Source organism: Panicum virgatum, chromosome 4K (assembly GCF_016808335.1).
Source record: "Panicum virgatum strain AP13 chromosome 4K, P.virgatum_v5, whole genome shotgun sequence".
Lineage (NCBI taxonomy): Eukaryota > Viridiplantae > Streptophyta > Magnoliopsida > Poales > Poaceae > Panicum > Panicum virgatum.
In genome coordinates, this window is record NC_053139.1 from 7,361,455 (window position 1) to 7,377,102 (window position 15,648).

General features: G+C 49.3%; 3 protein-coding genes across 3 annotated transcripts; 1 reads left to right on the forward strand and 2 right to left on the reverse strand.

Annotated features, from left to right (window-relative positions):
* Window positions 1-16: 16 nt before the first annotated feature.
* LOC120702907 (nucleolar GTP-binding protein 1-like) lies at window positions 17-3,459 on the forward strand. Its single transcript, XM_039986879.1, has 3 exons — window positions 17-171; window positions 966-3,020; window positions 3,111-3,459. The coding sequence occupies exon 2, from the start codon at window positions 998-1,000 to the stop codon at window positions 2,996-2,998; it is 2,001 nt and encodes a 666-aa protein (XP_039842813.1). The 5' UTR covers window positions 17-171; window positions 966-997; the 3' UTR covers window positions 2,999-3,020; window positions 3,111-3,459.
* A 1,347-nt stretch (window positions 3,460-4,806) lies between these two features.
* On the reverse strand, window positions 4,807-8,812 carry LOC120701833 (serine/arginine repetitive matrix protein 1-like). The gene is made up of 4 exons (XM_039985645.1): window positions 8,212-8,812; window positions 6,108-7,560; window positions 5,443-5,526; window positions 4,807-5,331 (listed from the first exon to the last, which is right to left on the reverse strand). The coding sequence occupies exons 1-4, from the start codon at window positions 8,701-8,703 to the stop codon at window positions 5,282-5,284; spliced, it is 2,079 nt and encodes a 692-aa protein (XP_039841579.1). The 5' UTR covers window positions 8,704-8,812; the 3' UTR covers window positions 4,807-5,281.
* A 2,388-nt stretch (window positions 8,813-11,200) lies between these two features.
* LOC120702909 (3-oxoacyl-[acyl-carrier-protein] synthase I, chloroplastic-like) lies at window positions 11,201-15,304 on the reverse strand. The gene is made up of 7 exons (XM_039986881.1): window positions 14,743-15,304; window positions 12,931-13,362; window positions 12,616-12,789; window positions 12,013-12,126; window positions 11,833-11,934; window positions 11,658-11,724; window positions 11,201-11,575 (listed from the first exon to the last, which is right to left on the reverse strand). Exons 1-7 carry the CDS (start codon window positions 15,172-15,174, stop codon window positions 11,508-11,510), a joined length of 1,389 nt encoding a protein of 462 aa, XP_039842815.1. The 5' UTR covers window positions 15,175-15,304; the 3' UTR covers window positions 11,201-11,507.
* Window positions 15,305-15,648: the final 344 nt, after the last annotated feature.

A 15,648-nucleotide genomic window follows, 5' to 3' on the forward strand; every position in this document is an offset into this window, starting at 1 on the left:
TGGCTTATAAGAGCCTGAGAGAAACCCGCCCTAACCCTCCCTCTCTTCTCCCCGTCCGCCGCCAGAGGGGGGGACGCCAGCGCCGCCTCCACCGGCAACCTACCGCTGCCGGAGAGGGCGCGACCTCGCCCGCCGACAAATCGGGGCCTCATCCTCCGGCCGCCTCACGAGGTGAGTAGCGCCCTGTGCTCGTACACCTTTCGTCCCTGCTTGTTCAGGGTTTATCGACCGGAGGTGGCTAGAATTTTGCTGAGGAATCCGGACATCTGGTGTCTTCCTGGGATGATAGCGTTATTTCCCTTTGATCCGTAGCTACAGGCTATTTATGTATTCTTGGATTTGTGCAATAGTTGTTTGATGGATGGATGTTGTAGCTACCAATTAGCTGCTGATTAGATGTGGCCTGCGAGAATTAAGGTCCAGGTCGGGATTCATTAGCGTTTCGAACACGAACACTGCTACTGTACTTAGCGTTTCGAACACGAACACTGCTACTGTACTTAGCGTTTCGAACACGAACACTGCTACTGTCATCTTGCTTTTCTTGCCTTAGCTTTCAAACGGGAATTTAAGCTTGCGTGCTGAACGTGTACTCGAATGCATAGGTTAGGGTTTGTGATGCCCTGCCAAAGTTGTTGCTGGTCCTCAGTATCATTTTCTTTCTGATTGTATTGTTGCTTTGTGTCGTAGCAAGCTGCTCAAGTGGTCTATATCAATTCATTGCCTTGGGAGTGTTCTGAAGCTGTAGCCTGTTGCTGCTCACTGTTCTAGTTTAATGGCTTTGTTGTCCGGTTTCATGCTATCAACTTAATCTGTAATATCTTATGAGGATGCAAATTGATGCTTTGTGATTATAATTTGAAACGAATGCTTGTTTGATTGTTTCTCTGTTATGTCATTATTAGAAATTATCTTATTCTTTGTTGTTATGCAGTAAAGAATTCACATGCGTTTTTGTTTTACAGGAATATAGGTAGCTGAGCTTTGCATCAACAAGATGGTGCAGTACAATTTCAAGAAGATCACTGTTGTCCCTTCTGGGAGGGACTGTATTGACATAATCCTGTCCCGCACTCAGAGGCAGACACCGACTGTTGTCCACAAGGGTTATGCTATATCCCGCATTCGCCAGTTTTATATGCGCAAGGTTAGGTACTCCCAGCAGAACTTCTATGAAAAGCTGTCCACGATCATCGATGAGTTCCCTCGACTAGATGACATCCACCCTTTCTATGGTGATCTCCTCCATGTCCTCTACAACAAGGATCACTACAAACTTGCCTTGGGTCAGATCAACACAGCTAGGAACATCATTTCAAAGATATCCAAGGATTACTTGAGGCTGCTCAAATATGGAGACTCCCTGTACCGGTGCAAGCGTCTGAAGGTGGCTGCACTAGGTCGCATGTGCACTGTTGTGAAGAGGATCAGTCCTAGTTTGGCATACTTGGAGCAGATCAGGCAGCACATGGCCAGGCTTCCGTCCATAGACCCAAACACCCGTACTGTGCTGATTTGTGGCTATCCAAACGTGGGGAAGAGTTCTTTCATGAACAAGGTTACAAGGGCTGATGTGGACGTACAGCCTTATGCCTTTACAACAAAATCCCTGTTTGTTGGTCATACAGATTACAAATACCTGCGCTACCAAGTTATTGACACACCTGGTATCCTTGATAGGCCTTTTGAGGACAGGAACATCATAGAAATGTGCAGCATCACTGCTCTGGCACACTTGAGGGCTGCTGTGCTGTTCTTTCTGGACATTTCTGGATCTTGTGGGTACAGTATTGCTCAGCAAGCCGCACTCTTCCACAGTATAAAGTCTCTGTTCATGAATAAACCTCTGGTCATTGTGTGCAACAAGACTGACTTGCAGCCCCTTGAAGGTCTTCCTGAGGATGACATGAAGCTTATAATGGAGATGAAGGCAGAGGCTATGAAGACTATAACCCAGGCTGGTGATCCAAATGAAGAGGGTGTTTTGTTGACGATGAGCACATTAACAGATGATGGTGTTATGGCTGTTAAAAATGCTGCATGCGAGAGGCTTCTTGAGCAGAGGGTGGATGTGAAGATGAAATCAAAGAAGATGGTTGACTGTCTGAATAGGTTCCATGTTGCTGTTCCAAAGCCTCGTGACAACAAAGAGAGGCCTGTTTGCATCCCTCCGGCTGTTCTGGAAGCTAGGGCTAATGCTGCTGCGAAGGAAAAGAAGAAGCTTGAGAAGGACCTTGAGCAGGAGAATGGAGGTGCTGGCGTCTATTCTGCCAGCCTTAAGAAGCATTATATATTGGCCAATGATGAATGGAAGGAGGACATTCTCCCTGAGATATTGGATGGGCATAATGTTGCTGATTTTCTGGATCCGGATATCCTGGAAAGGTGTGAAGAGTTGGAACGAGAGGAGGGGCTTCGTCTGGAAGAGCAAGCTGCACAAGATGCTTTTGAGGTTGATGGCCATGAATTAACTGATGAACAGAAGGAGATTTTGTCTCAGATCAGGAAGAAGAAGGCACTACTCATCCAAGAGCACAGAATGAAGAAGAGAACTGCAGAAAGCCGTCCTATTGTTCCTAGGAAGTTTGACAAAGATAGGAAATTCACAACTGACAGGATGGGAAGGCAGCTTTCGTCCATGGGTGTGGATCCCAGTGCAGCCATAGCTCGCAGCCGGTCAAGAGGCCGCAAGCGTGAGAGGTCACTGAGCAGAGCTGCTGGTGATGCAGACGCCATGGAGGTTGATGGACAGCAATCCAACAAGAAACTGAGACTGTCAAGATCTAGGTCGAGGTCACGAGCTCCTGAGGAGGTTGTTCCTGGTGAAGGATTCAAGGACTCCGAGCAGAAGAAGAAGGCAATCAAGAAAGCTAAGGATGCCACGAAGAAGAGGAACAAGGATGCTCGCCGTGGAGAGGCCGACCGCGTCATTCCCACTCTGAAACCAAAGCATCTGTTCTCTGGGAAACGGACTCTTGGGAAGACAAGCAGGCGATAAGCACAGCACGTTACTGGTTCTGGTGGGTCATTCTCGCAACCAAATGTTGTGCCTGTTGCCTTTCTATTCTACTTCTGTGTGCTGAAAGTTTGCTCTATGTCCAATGCTGCAGGAAATACAGGACTGGTGGAATAGTGCAGACAATCGGGCAAAGGGAGCTCAAGTGTTCAACTGGCACCGATGATACTGCTATTTATCTTTCTGTCTCGTGGTCCTCTTGAGACATAGTTTTGCTAGCTTGTATTAGTGAATTTGGTTTGTTACTATTACTATCTGCCGTGTGCCATTGATTCTGTTGAGTGGTACGAAGTCTGGTTTTATCCATATTGTTGCCGTCGGATTCCTGTCTGGTTTATTTGTCGTTTCAAGCACATCTGTGAACTTTTGGATGCTGCAGTGACCCAGTCGTGCATCCCAGTTACTTATCTTAACTGAGCGATATATACATGTTTGCCTTGTGACTGTTGCTAGCTTATTAACTTGTGCACTCTGTTGCTAGCTTTGTTCTAGGTTTTGTTGTACTAGTCACCTTTGCTGCAGTCGTAGTTCGTAAGCCTTTGTCCCCATTAAAAAAAAAGCCTTTGGCAAACGTTAATGCTTTAATCTATCAAAAAGGTCTCGTAAGCGCACGCAGGTCTCATTACCGTGTTAGGCCATAAAACGCGCACTCACTTATGATCCGAACTCCTTCCTTTTCAAACTATATTAATCATTTTAGCTTTTCTAAATGATAATATTTTTTTACTATATAATATATCTAAACATAAGTTGTATTGTGAATAGCAGAAATGGATGGACTAATAATTTTTAAGAGGATTTTTAAGGACTTCTGCATATGAAAAAAAAAACCTTGTATTCCCTTCAACTTCAAGGTAGAAGGGGCCATAGGCGCCGCCCAGCACAGGACATCGACCGGTACCACAAAACGGAAGGAACGAAAGCCACGGCGTGACGTCGGCACCGATTGCGATCGAGCAGCCGACGAGCACCGGGAAGACGGAGAAGACATCACTGGATCGGGTATTCGGATCGGCGGGGGGCATGAGCGCGGTCGTGGCACAGATGCGGCGAGGAGGGCGCCAACGTGACGCTGGCGCGCAACCTCCTCGCCCCCGTCGGGACCCTGCTCTCCGGCGGCCCGACCTCCACCGCCGGTGCGTCCTGTTTGACGGCGCCTCACACCCAGCGCGCGCGCGTAGAGGTAGAGGACGAGGCGGTCGCGGTCTGCGAGCGCTGAGCACATGGCGGCCGCCGTGGTCGACTGGTCGTCTCCACGACCCCAGCCGCCGGCCGCCGCCGAGAGCACAACCGAGGACAGCTGTCAGCGACATGGCAAGGAGCTCCGGGAGTTTAGACTTTAGAAAGCTCCTGCCATGCCCCACAAACTGCACCCATCAGTAACATCAGTTATTGTCCGACGGCAGCTCCTGAATGCTTGTCCTTGCACCTTCAAACACGCATGCTGGCTCTTATACTAAAATCCAGCATTTTTTTTGTTTTTCAAAACCCCAAATATCGATTTAGTTCTGCATTTCATTTGGAAGTATAATGATTTGAGCACAACTTATCTAGTAACATACTTTCTGATTTTCCATATTGATTTTATTCTTCCATTGGAGTGTTTCCAGTTAGTATACAAGGAAACTATTTTGCATTAATATATTTAATAAACGAAATGTTGCATAAAACATAGCATAAATTTGCAACTTATCAAGCCAAATTCCTTACGAACTACTCTTTGCTTTTCTCCACCGAATTCCCAAACAGTGTGAAGGTGATAAAAACTAGGAAACTATCTTGACTTAATGAAAATTGTGTTAGTTCACTATCTCTTTGCTATTCTATTTACCTATACCTGTAAAACACCATACAGTTGTGAGATTATTATGAATCTAGGTTAAGACATAAATCTATGCTTACGATTTTCGTATTCTTAATACGAATATTTCACCGTACTGATGGCCAGATTCTCCCAAGTGCTATTCCTTCAACCCTTGATTCCTATCCTTACTGATGGCTAGATTCAGCAAGTCTGACAGAACCAACGTTCAAAACGTCATGTTCTTGCTAGTGAAAGGGGTACTCAGATTGTTTCGCTAGGAGTATTATGAAGGTAAATTTAGACGTGCCACAGTATTCAGGCTTCATATATAGTAGCACCAATTGTTCTGTTGCTCCCAACGCTACAAACCAATAAATTCTGAACTTCACAGATTGCCGTATCAGGTGATCCAAGAAGTTTTGGAATGCGACATGTGCAGCAACAAATCCCCGGATCTGAAATCAAACTGCTTTGGACTTGAACGATGCAAATGAGAAAAACGATCGATGTACTGCAACCACAAAAGCAAAGAGGGCACAATTAGAGAGCCAGTGAAATGAATCAAGGTGCATACTCTTTCGCTAGCATAATGAAATGGATGCGCGCTGAAATCTTGCTAAACCTCTTGCTGATTTGGCGGGCAGAGCCAGTTCCTTCAGTTCAGGATTGCCAGGATAAGATGGCACCAGGCTTTGCAAAGACCGAGCTGCGTACACCACATCCATAAGCTTTTTGGTAATAATAAAAAAATTTGACAAACGGGAGTGTCACAATCACTCTGTTCGCAGGGCTGTCGCTGATGGCTGGTGCTGATTTATTGTGAGAGAAAAATACTGCTGGCTGACTGGTGGCTGTTGGCTGGTGCTGGTTTGGTGTGAGAGAAAAACATTGTTGGCTAGTTGCAGCGAACATAGTGAATATCCTATCAGATTCCTATGCATGCATTCATTGTTTCTTGTAAACGAAGATCACCATATGGTATTGAAAAACTGTGGTGTTCTGTGCAATGGTTGTGAGCATGCCTATATCAGATAGTAGAATGGAACATTTCGGAAACTTGTAGTAGTTCTTAAATTTGATGGTGTCAATTTTTCAGGTACTCTGTTTTGTTCAACCGTGAAAGTAGTTCTTAAATTTGATGGTGTCAATTTTTCAGGTACTCTATTTTGTTTAACTGTGAAAATTGTTCAGTTACTATCCAAAGATGCTCGCTTGTTCAGACAACAGCATCTGAATCTGATCTGCAGAGTGCTTCTATGACTAGGAGACAGAAGTCACAAGAATTACCGTGTGGAGAGATGACATAACTGCTGTCCAGATCATCTGCCGAAGCAACATCGGAGGAGCCCGATCGCACCTTGACAGAGTCACCTGCCGGCCACTCTCCACTCGTGCAGCCATCACCACGCGGAGGGGCAGGGGCCATGGAATTCGGAGTGCGCTCGACAACGGCGGCGGAGGCGGCCTCGCTTCCCTTGCTGTTCTTCTTGCCGAAGGTCAGGAACCGCTTGAGCCCGGTCACCGCGTCCATCGGCGACTGCACGGTGATGGAAACGGTAACGCTGCTCCTCGGGGTGCTTGGAATTGGCAGGCTCTTCTCGCCATCCTCCACCGCCGTGTTCTTCCGTGGCCGTGGTGAAGCGCCGGATTCCGGCGATTGCTCGGTGGCCGATGTGTCGAGCTCTGATCTTTGGGAGAACGAAGACTGAACGTTGGAGTAGAGAGATTCAGAGCTCTCCCTCCGGGAAGCTTCTTCTGCGTCTGTCGCCGTGGTTTCTCCAGAGATGTCGTTGCTGCCGGTTGATTCTCTGGTGTCGTCGGCGACATTGTCGCTGTCGTCCTTGCTGTCAGATCGCGGTCGTTGGGACCCTGGACATGTCCCGAGGCCAGCCGATGCCTGACATGGCCGCGGAGTTTGCTCATCCCTGTCCTTCTTGATGTACACGTAGCTCGGCTCGGTGTCGGAGTCACCGGTGATCTCGACACTCCGCAACTTGTCCGAAGATTGATCGACGCGTTCGTGGTTACCTTTGCTGTCAGCATTTCCATCAGTGGTCGGAGCAATCTCGCTGCTGTCAGGTTTGTCCATCCGAATCACCGGAGGCGGCGACGCGGGCTCGACGCCATTGCCTGATCTCCTCGGATGAAACGGCTCGGAAGCAATGGCAGCAGAGGCCTTCTTGAGATCGGTGAGCACTGTAGCCTGCTGCTCATTGGAGCACGAAGCGCTCCTCCGCACCACGGCAATGGCGCCGTCGGCGTGGAGTGGCTGAGCCGGCTCTTTGAGGTTGCTGCTGGCACTGACGCAGCTCGACCGAGGGGAGTGGAACCGCGGCGGCCGGGGGCTCTCCCTGGCGGCGACGGACGAGCAGCCGCGGTCCTTGAACATGCTCCTGCTCCGCGACAGCGTCGTCGTCCTCGGCCTCGGCGTGCCGGGTGATGCCACCGTCGCGGTGGGCGGCGGCGGCGGCGGCGGCGGCGGCAGCCTGTTCTCCCTCCGTGGCGTGGCGGGTGGCTCCGCCTGCGGCTGCGCCCGCTGCAGGTGCAGAGGACGCCGCCTGGGGTCAGGGGTGGACAGCCTCGGGCTGGCCGCCCCCGCCGTCGGTGACGACGGCACGCTGGTCCGCGGGCGCGAGAGCTTCGTGGTTGCCGGGCTGCATCTTGGCGTGCCAGGGGCGGCTGGTGGTTTCACTTTCACCTCCTGGTTCCCGGGCTTTTGCCGCAGATTACCATGATGATCCTGCATTAACTGAATATACTTCAATTAACATTGGACAACATTTCAATTAATAACTTCTTTCCGAGAACATGATTGTCTCAGAAATATTGGGCAAAATTCAAGTAAATTTCGCCAAAAGATTTACCTTACAATCACACCTCTTAATAGTATAAGACTAACCAAAAGCAAGTACAAATTACTGTTAGCTACGTTTTCACTAGATAGATAGTCACAGATGAACCAAAAGAAGTACATGGCGTGTAACATGTTACGGGTCTTACCTAAAAGTCCTGTGTACAGTACGTACGATAGCTCAACTAAACATAACGGATCACAAGAAAGGCACAAAAGTTTCAAAGTGTGCCTGGAGCGCAAGGATCAAGAAGAAGCTGGAAACGTGAGAGTTGCTGGTTGCATCGTCCAAAAGGTGTAGAGAACAAATAATGTCGAGCAGAAATCTGTCTAGAGCGTGCCGTTTCTAACTTTCGGTACCAGAAACATGAAAAGGAAAAAAGGGATGATCGATCGACCGTTTGGTGAAAAAAAAATGCCACGAGAAATGCAAGAAAAAAAGAGAGTAGGTTCTGTTCTGATGGGAAAGCAATTCGATGTCAGCTGCAACTGCAAGGAAGGAAGCGAAAGCGTCGCGGAGAAAAGCGTGCGGGAGTTCACCTCTCCGGCGTGGCTGGCGGCGGCGAGCTCGCCGCCGCCGCCGCGGAGCCGGCCGCGGGAGCCGGTGCGGTCGAGGCGCGCCCAGAGGGCCTGCACCTCGGCCTCCTTGCGCTCCATGCGCGCGCGCCACTCGTGGCGCAGCCGCTCGTCCCTCCTCCGCACGTACTCCTCGTACCGCCTCCCCCGCCCGGGCGCGTCCCCGGCGCCGCGGCGCTCCGCCTCGTCCTCGTCGGCGCGGGAGGCCGCGACCTCGGCGGCGGCAGCCTGCGCCCTCCGCTCGGCGAGCCGGCGCTTGTACCCGGCGAAGTCGCGCTCCAGCTCGGCCGCCTTCGCCCACAGCAGGCGGTCCGCGCCCTCGCCTCCGGCGGCGGCTGCCGGCGCCCGTGACGACATGGTCCTCGTCGCCGCCCGCGTTCGGTGGCGTCGATGAGGACGGTGATCGACGCGAGGCAGCGCCGGGCTAACGCTACGTGCGCGACGTGACGGGGGCATTTGGAGGAGTCGGTTTTGTGCTTGGAGTTTGGAGTTGGACCCGGTCGTGGGCGGCCTCGAGCCGGCCGGGGCCGGGCGGAACACGGCCGAGCGCGTCTCGGGTCGCCCGCGTGGCTGCTGCTGCTGCTGGGCCGGACTGACGCAGATTAAAATGGGCCTGGCCACCAGCTTTATGGAAGCTGAAGATTGATTGGACACCGTGCGCAAGCTGAGGTGAGGTTCGTCCTACGTGGCCGGGCGCCGCCGCGCTCCGGCGACGATACCTTGTGCGCCGAGGAGTTCCGGCGCTTCGAGCTGCAGGTGATCGAGCCGCGTAGCTAGCGACGGCCATGTCCTTCTTCACGTTCAGGGAGGGAAGCAGACTATTAGTGCATGATGCTCTCAAGAAGCGCGCATGATGCGCCGTGCGCGTGTGTAATAAATTTTGTTAAGTACTACCTCCGTTTTAAATTATAGTTCGTTTGATTTTTTTTACTTTAAATTTGACTACTCGACTTATTCAAACACTTCTGTAAATATTGTTAAATTTAAGTTATTTTTGAATATTTTGTATTGATAAAGCAGCCCACGATTAAAAAAGTGATATTTTGTACAAATTTTTAAATAAAACGAGTGGTCAAGTTTGAAATCGAAAAAATCCAACAACCTATAATTTAAAACAGGAGTACTTTTTTTTTTGCGCTCGACGAAGGCGTCTAGTGCCACCGGTGGCGTATACAGTATACCTCAGAAAATCGGAACTTTGCAAGACACCACGAACTTCATTTTTTATTATTATTTTCGAATTCAAATATATGTTACTTTGGGTGCTTTTAACTCCATGGAATCAGAAGCACACCATGATCATAATCTGCCGAGGATCTGCCATTCACGACTTCACGCATTTAAAGCATACATCATCTCAAATCGCACGTCTTGAATTAATGTACATTTTAGTCAAGTGTATAGGCATTTCATCTGAATATGGTCTTTACGGATCTGTTAAACTGTTCGAATAGAAAAGGAATTGTGATTGCATATAACAGTTGATACTGCAGCAGTACGAACTACCAAGAAACCTGCGCTCGAATCAGGGGCGGAGCCACCACTAGGGCGAGCCCGGGCGGCCGCCCTAGGTCCCCTTGGCCGAGCAGTAGAGGATATCCTCAGAAGTCAGACCTCAGTTCTACTTCTCCACGCCGTCGGGCAGGTGCCGTCGCCCGTCGGGGAAGGAGCAAATCGCGGCGGCGCAAACCGGAAGCGAGGACGACGCTCGACGCCGGCAACCGCGTACTGGGCGTCTGGGCCGAGACTTGGTGGCTCGTGGGCCGACTATTGGGCTGCGGGACGCTTAGGCTTCAGCCCAGCGCGCAGCGCGGCCTAGGGTTTGGTGGCCGCTTGGCCAGCCGCGCGACGCGACCCGCGACCGCGCCCCCGGCCCCCGCCCGCCTGCGCCTGCCGTGCCGCCGCTCGGCCGCCCGTCGGCCGTCGCCCCGTCCCGGCCATCCGCGCCCCCGGCCGGCCGGCCCCCGCCCGCCTGCGCCTGCCGCGGCTCGTCGCCTCATCCTCTAGGATTTGCGCCCGCCGCCCGGCCGCCCGTCGGCCTCGCCCCGTCCGGCCGCCCGTCGGCCGTCGCCCCGTCCCGGCCATCCGGCCGTCGCCCCATCGCCCCGTCCGGCCGTCTCGTGCACCGCTGCAGCCTGCAGGCCGCCTCAGGCGGCCCACGGCGGCAGCACCTCCCGCCGGCCGCACGCGCGGCGCGCCCACAGCCCGCCTCGGCCCTCGGCGGCGGCGCCTCCCGCCGGCCGCGCGCCTGGCCGCCTGCAGCCTGCCTCGAGCCCTCGACCCTCGGCAGCGGTGCCTCCTGCAGCAGCCCGCCTCCCGCCGGCCAGGATTGGGGCCGATTCAATTGGGGATTTGGTCATTTGGATTTTGGGGAATTTTTGCAATATTGTTCATTTGGTGAAGGATGGGGGAGCAGATGAAGCCGTTGTGGGTGGGGGAGATACAGCTGGAGATGAGATCGGTTCAAACAGTGGCGCCACAACTAGGCAAGCAGCTTCAATTCTAGTAAAAAAGAAGCGCTATAAGAAACTGGGTATTGCCAAATCTGTGCTTCATTATTTGACTTGATTAGTTATAGTCGATTTACTGATTCAATTCATTAACTATGCAGATTTGAAAAGCTTCTTTGTTTCTAGTAGTAGAAAGTCATCAAGTGATAGTAACTCGGGCCCAAGCACTCATGAAAGGTATGTTTAGACGTCCCTTTTACATTCTTCAATGTTTTATGATTAATGTTGTTTTCTAATTGATTTGTGTAAAAAAATGACAGGTTCTGGACTTCATTTGTCTATTGAAACATCTATTATTGATACTTCCATTATTAAAAGGTAACACCTTGATTTTTGTTGATTGTTCTACCATATTTGCTCAAAACATGCAAGCTGTCGTTAGTAGCGAAAATTTTAGAGTATGAGTCCGCCCTAGGTGAATTCTCGGGCTGGCTTCGCCACTGGCTCGAATACATTTGTATTGTATGGGTATTGAACAAAGGTGGTCCAATGTGCTTCTACAGGACACCTTCCATTACATGGGAAAAAGAGTACAACCAATTACAAAATGATTCAAACAACGTTATACAGCCGCTCTCAATCTAAATGAACATGGAGTTATCTAAAATGTAATGTACCTCATTACTCAGTTCATTTGTAACATTGCCGGATAACAAATCTGCCCCCAAAGAAAACGCATGGTAATTTAATCCCGAAATTCCTAGAACGACCTTCGTTGTTCTGACCAAGATTTGTGAAGCAAGTAACACCTTATGGCTTAAATGGCGCAAATACAACCACCGAATTGTGACCTCCGAATCCAAAGGAATTTGAGATACCTGCATAGCAGTACAAACAAAAATAAGGAGAGAGACAGAAAGAGTTTGGTTGGGAGAAATGTGCGTGGAAACTGATACTTACCAACATTCACTTCATGCTGCTTTTTTACATTAGGTACAGTATCAAATTCAACTGCTTCCTCTGGGTTCTGCAATCAAGAGAGAATGTGATCAGTTTTTCTAGCGAGATTATTTAACTGGCGACTTCTACTAGTTTTTCAGCTAAATTCACTTGGGCATGGAAAACCAACACATACAAATTGGTTTATGCTTGGATGCACCCATCCAGTAGTTATGGCTTTAACGGTAGCAATGGCTTCCAAACCACCTGCTGCACCAAGGCAGTGTCCTATCATGGACTGCAAATGGAACATCAAATCAGGATGGGCAATGTATCAATCCGAGGTAGAAAAAAAAAACATAGGAGGATAAAGTACCTTGGTTGCATTTATTTTGATCCCAGATGGGTCCTTAAAGACTTTTTTGATGGCATTCACCTCTGCCAGATCACCAGCAAGGGTGGATGTGGCATGACAATTGATATAGTTGACCTGCAAATAGATGTAAATAATCCATTTAATTAGGACTTCTTCAGAGGACTTGCCAAGTCAAAACTCAAAAACAGCACTTAGATGACAGAAATATTGCACATCAAATTTAAAAACACAATCTTAGTTTATTGTTAAATATTATAATTCTGACACCAAAAGAATTAATTTTATACCTTACAGAAACAAACTTATCAAGTATGAAATGTATCAGAAATTAGCATTTATTGGGTACGACTATGCACCAGCTCCGTATATTAAAAACTACACACCAGCTCCTTATAGAAAAAACTACACACCAGCTCAATAAGTAAAAATTATAATTGAATTAAAAAGGTGGCACTCCTAAATCCTAATACAAAACTAGTAAAATCAACTATGGATAGTTATTTAAGGATCGCAAAGTGCTACACTAGAAATACAGAAAAGCTTATGCATAAACAGAACAAATATGAATAGGGTATGTTAAGGTCTGAAAACTTTGTATATTACCTCCTCTGGCGCCACACCAGCATCTTCGAGACTTTGCTTAATGCATGATGAAACACCAAGGCCATCGGATCTTGGGTCAGTCATATGGTAAGCATCACAATTCACAGCACCTCCTAAATACTCTGCAATTATCGGTGCATCACGTTTCATTGCATGCTCTAGGCTCTCCATGACCTTGTTCAAGTTGAAAGAATTAGGAATTAGATATCACATTCAGGGCATGGCAGAAGATGTTTGACAAAAACAGATGTCCTATAAAGTATTTTACAGTTTATAGGCGGCACAAAAATATCAGATAATGTTAATAGATCATACCAGCACTCCAGCTCCTTCACCCATGACAAAACCATCACGGTCCTTGTCCCAAGGCCTGGATGCTGTTTTAGGGTCATCATTCCTCTGTGACAGTGCTCTACATGCAACAAAGCCACCAACACCGATAGGAATAATTGCAGCTTCAGTGCCACCAGCAATCATTATATCAGCTTCGCCCCTGCGAATATGGTTTGCTGCAGCATAGAAGCAGTAGTTCGAGGTAGCACAGGCAGTGGAGATGGAGTAGTTTGGACCCATGAAGCCAATGTCCATTCCAAGCAAGGCGGATCCCATGTTTGTTATAGCATATGGGATGAAGAAAGGAGTTATTTTTCTGTATCCCTTCTCAATAAGATTCTGAACACCATCAGAAAACACCGTGAGGCCACCCATACCAGTGCCCACAAGCACGCCAGCCCGGGCCTTGTCAATCTGCCAGAGAGAATATGTTTACCAATTAGAACCCTCCCTTTTGTCAAGTATAGCATCAAAAACAAAATCAAATCTTTTAGGTTTAATAAACATACTAAAACTAGCTAATGAAACAACTATCAATACTGTACGGACCAAATTACATTGATGTGCTAAAGGGCAATTTAATTTATTCGGAGAAGTGACAATAATGCAAGGGAATCATCAAATGAAACAACAGGTATTTGCAATGCTCATGTGTTACTACAGTTACGCCAAATCATTCTTTAATTGAAGTGCTCCATTGGTCCAATTCAACCAGTTACAGACATATCATCCTGAGCCCAACTAAGTCTAAATGTAGTTTTGTTTTTTTTTCGCGCGCGGGGGGGGGGGGCATTATATTGGGCCATGATTCATAAAGTACGTGGCCTTCCATTTATACCCAAACCACATTACTCCCACAAGCCAAGCTTCCAAATACATTACAATTTTGACTGATATCAACACACCTCTTTGTTATCTTTGCCATCCAACACCCACTAAGTTTTTTAATCAGCCGTACACCAAAAGATAAAGCAGATGTAACGCCATTCTAACTGAAGACTTTCGGCCTCTAATCCAGAACGGCTGCAATGTAAATTTATCTACGATTTAGCCAGTACAAACAAACTGAAGCATGGCCCACACCCTAATAACTCAAGAATATAGAACACTATACATTTATACTGTTGCACAAATTCTGACACAAGTGGCTCTGCTAAAATTTGATAGCCATCATGTTTTCTAAATTAGCAATGCTCACAGAGTTCAGGAGTTCCTATGTCGCAAGCAAGGTTTAATTCAACCAACCCTTACAACCAAAACCAAACTATTCTCCATTAGGCCGTACAAGACCAGAAGACTTGATTAAAATATCTAACACTACGCAAACCAATACTAATATTCACCCGCTCAATCCATAAGAAATGCTTCAGCCTCCGTTCTGCATCAAAGAGCACAACTAGAAGACCCACATCCACTTCCAACTACAATCATGATCCAGGATGGCACATTTACTTTCATGCAACTTGAAATCTACCTGTGTCGTCGAGATTGTTAATCAAGAGTGATCATGTGTTCCTCGCCTGGTCAAGCTAAGATGCCATATCCTACCACTAGTCAACTCTCTGTATCCCATCAAGGTAATGACTCTCACTATCCCCAGAGATAACAACTCAATTCTAAATAAAAAAGAAGTAAAATGCGGTTACCATCACACAACCAACCAACCAACCAACGTGACCTGATCTACCCAGAGTGTGAGACCCCCAGGACACTTTTATCTGGCCAAAAGCTCCCGGCTTTACTCGCCAGAAAAGCTGCGGCATTTTATTTAAGCAACAATCCGAGATGCGCTACCTTTTCCATGGGCTTGGAGCCGTGGGCGATCCCGGCGGCCTCGAGCGCCTTCTTGCCGCTGACGATGCAGTAGCGGAGGCAGTCGTCGAGGCGGCGGTCGTTCTTGCCGTCGATGTACCCCTCGGAGGAGAACCCCCGGATCTGGCCGGCGAAGCGGGTGGGGAACTTGGAGGCGTCGAAGCGGTCGATGGGGCCGATGCCGCTCTCCCCGGCGAGCAGGCGGTCGTAGTAGGCGTCGACGTCGTTCCCGAACACGGAGACCAGCCCCATCCCCGTGATCACTACCCGCTTCCTGGGATCCGTCTCCCGCCGCGGGGCCGCCGCCGCCGCCGCCGCGGAGGCGCGGACGGAGACGCGCCGGGGCGGCTGCCGCCGGCCCCGCGGAGCCGCCGCCGGGGCCGCCGCGGCGGTGGGCAGGAGGAGGCTCTGCATGGCGGCTGGCGGCGAGGTCGGGGGCGGAGGAGGAGGAGAGGGTGGCGGCGATGGAAACGAGGCGGGGAGGGGGAGGGGGAGGGGAGGGGAGAAGAAGGGGTGTTCGAGTGGCGTGCTGTGCGCTGGCCGCGAACTGCGAGGGGGTGCCCGTGTCCGCCTGTATGTATGGAGGGTGGGCTCGTGGGGCCCGCAGGAGGTCTGCGGTGGGCTTTGGAGCCGCCGGAGACCCGCAACGGGGTTCGCCTCGTTCTCAACGGAACGGGGGCGCGGCGGACTTTGCGATGGGGATTTCTTGTTCAATTGCCCTTGCGATCAATGTTTTTCTTTTTCTTAGTCAAAGAAAATGTTTTTTTTGCCGAGAACACGTATTGCACCAAGAGAACGTGCCTCGTGAAAAACGGTTTGCTCGTGCCTCTCCTTTGTTTTTGCTCGATGCTTTTGCAAAAAAAAAAATGACGCATAGCGGTCTTGATC

Coding starts and splice junctions, on each gene's coding strand:
- LOC120702907 (XM_039986879.1), top strand. CDS start 998: ATGGTGCAGTACAATTTCAAGAAGATCACTGTTGTCCCTTCTGGGAGG.
- LOC120701833 (XM_039985645.1), bottom strand. CDS start 8,703: ATGCCCCCGTCACGTCGCGCACGTAGCGTTAGCCCGGCGCTGCCTCGC. Junction 5,527..6,107: donor TTATGTCATCTCTCCACACG/GTAATTCTTGTG, acceptor TGGTGTACGCAG/CTCGGTCTTTGCAAAGCCTG. Junction 5,332..5,442: donor GCCCGCCAAATCAGCAAGAG/GTTTAGCAAGAT, acceptor TTGTGGTTGCAG/TACATCGATCGTTTTTCTCA.
- LOC120702909 (XM_039986881.1), bottom strand. CDS start 15,174: ATGCAGAGCCTCCTCCTGCCCACCGCCGCGGCGGCCCCGGCGGCGGCT. Junction 13,363..14,742: donor GCTCCAAGCCCATGGAAAAG/GTAGCGCATCTC, acceptor TCTCTCTGGCAG/ATTGACAAGGCCCGGGCTGG. Junction 11,935..12,012: donor TCAAAATAAATGCAACCAAG/GTACTTTATCCT, acceptor TTCCATTTGCAG/TCCATGATAGGACACTGCCT.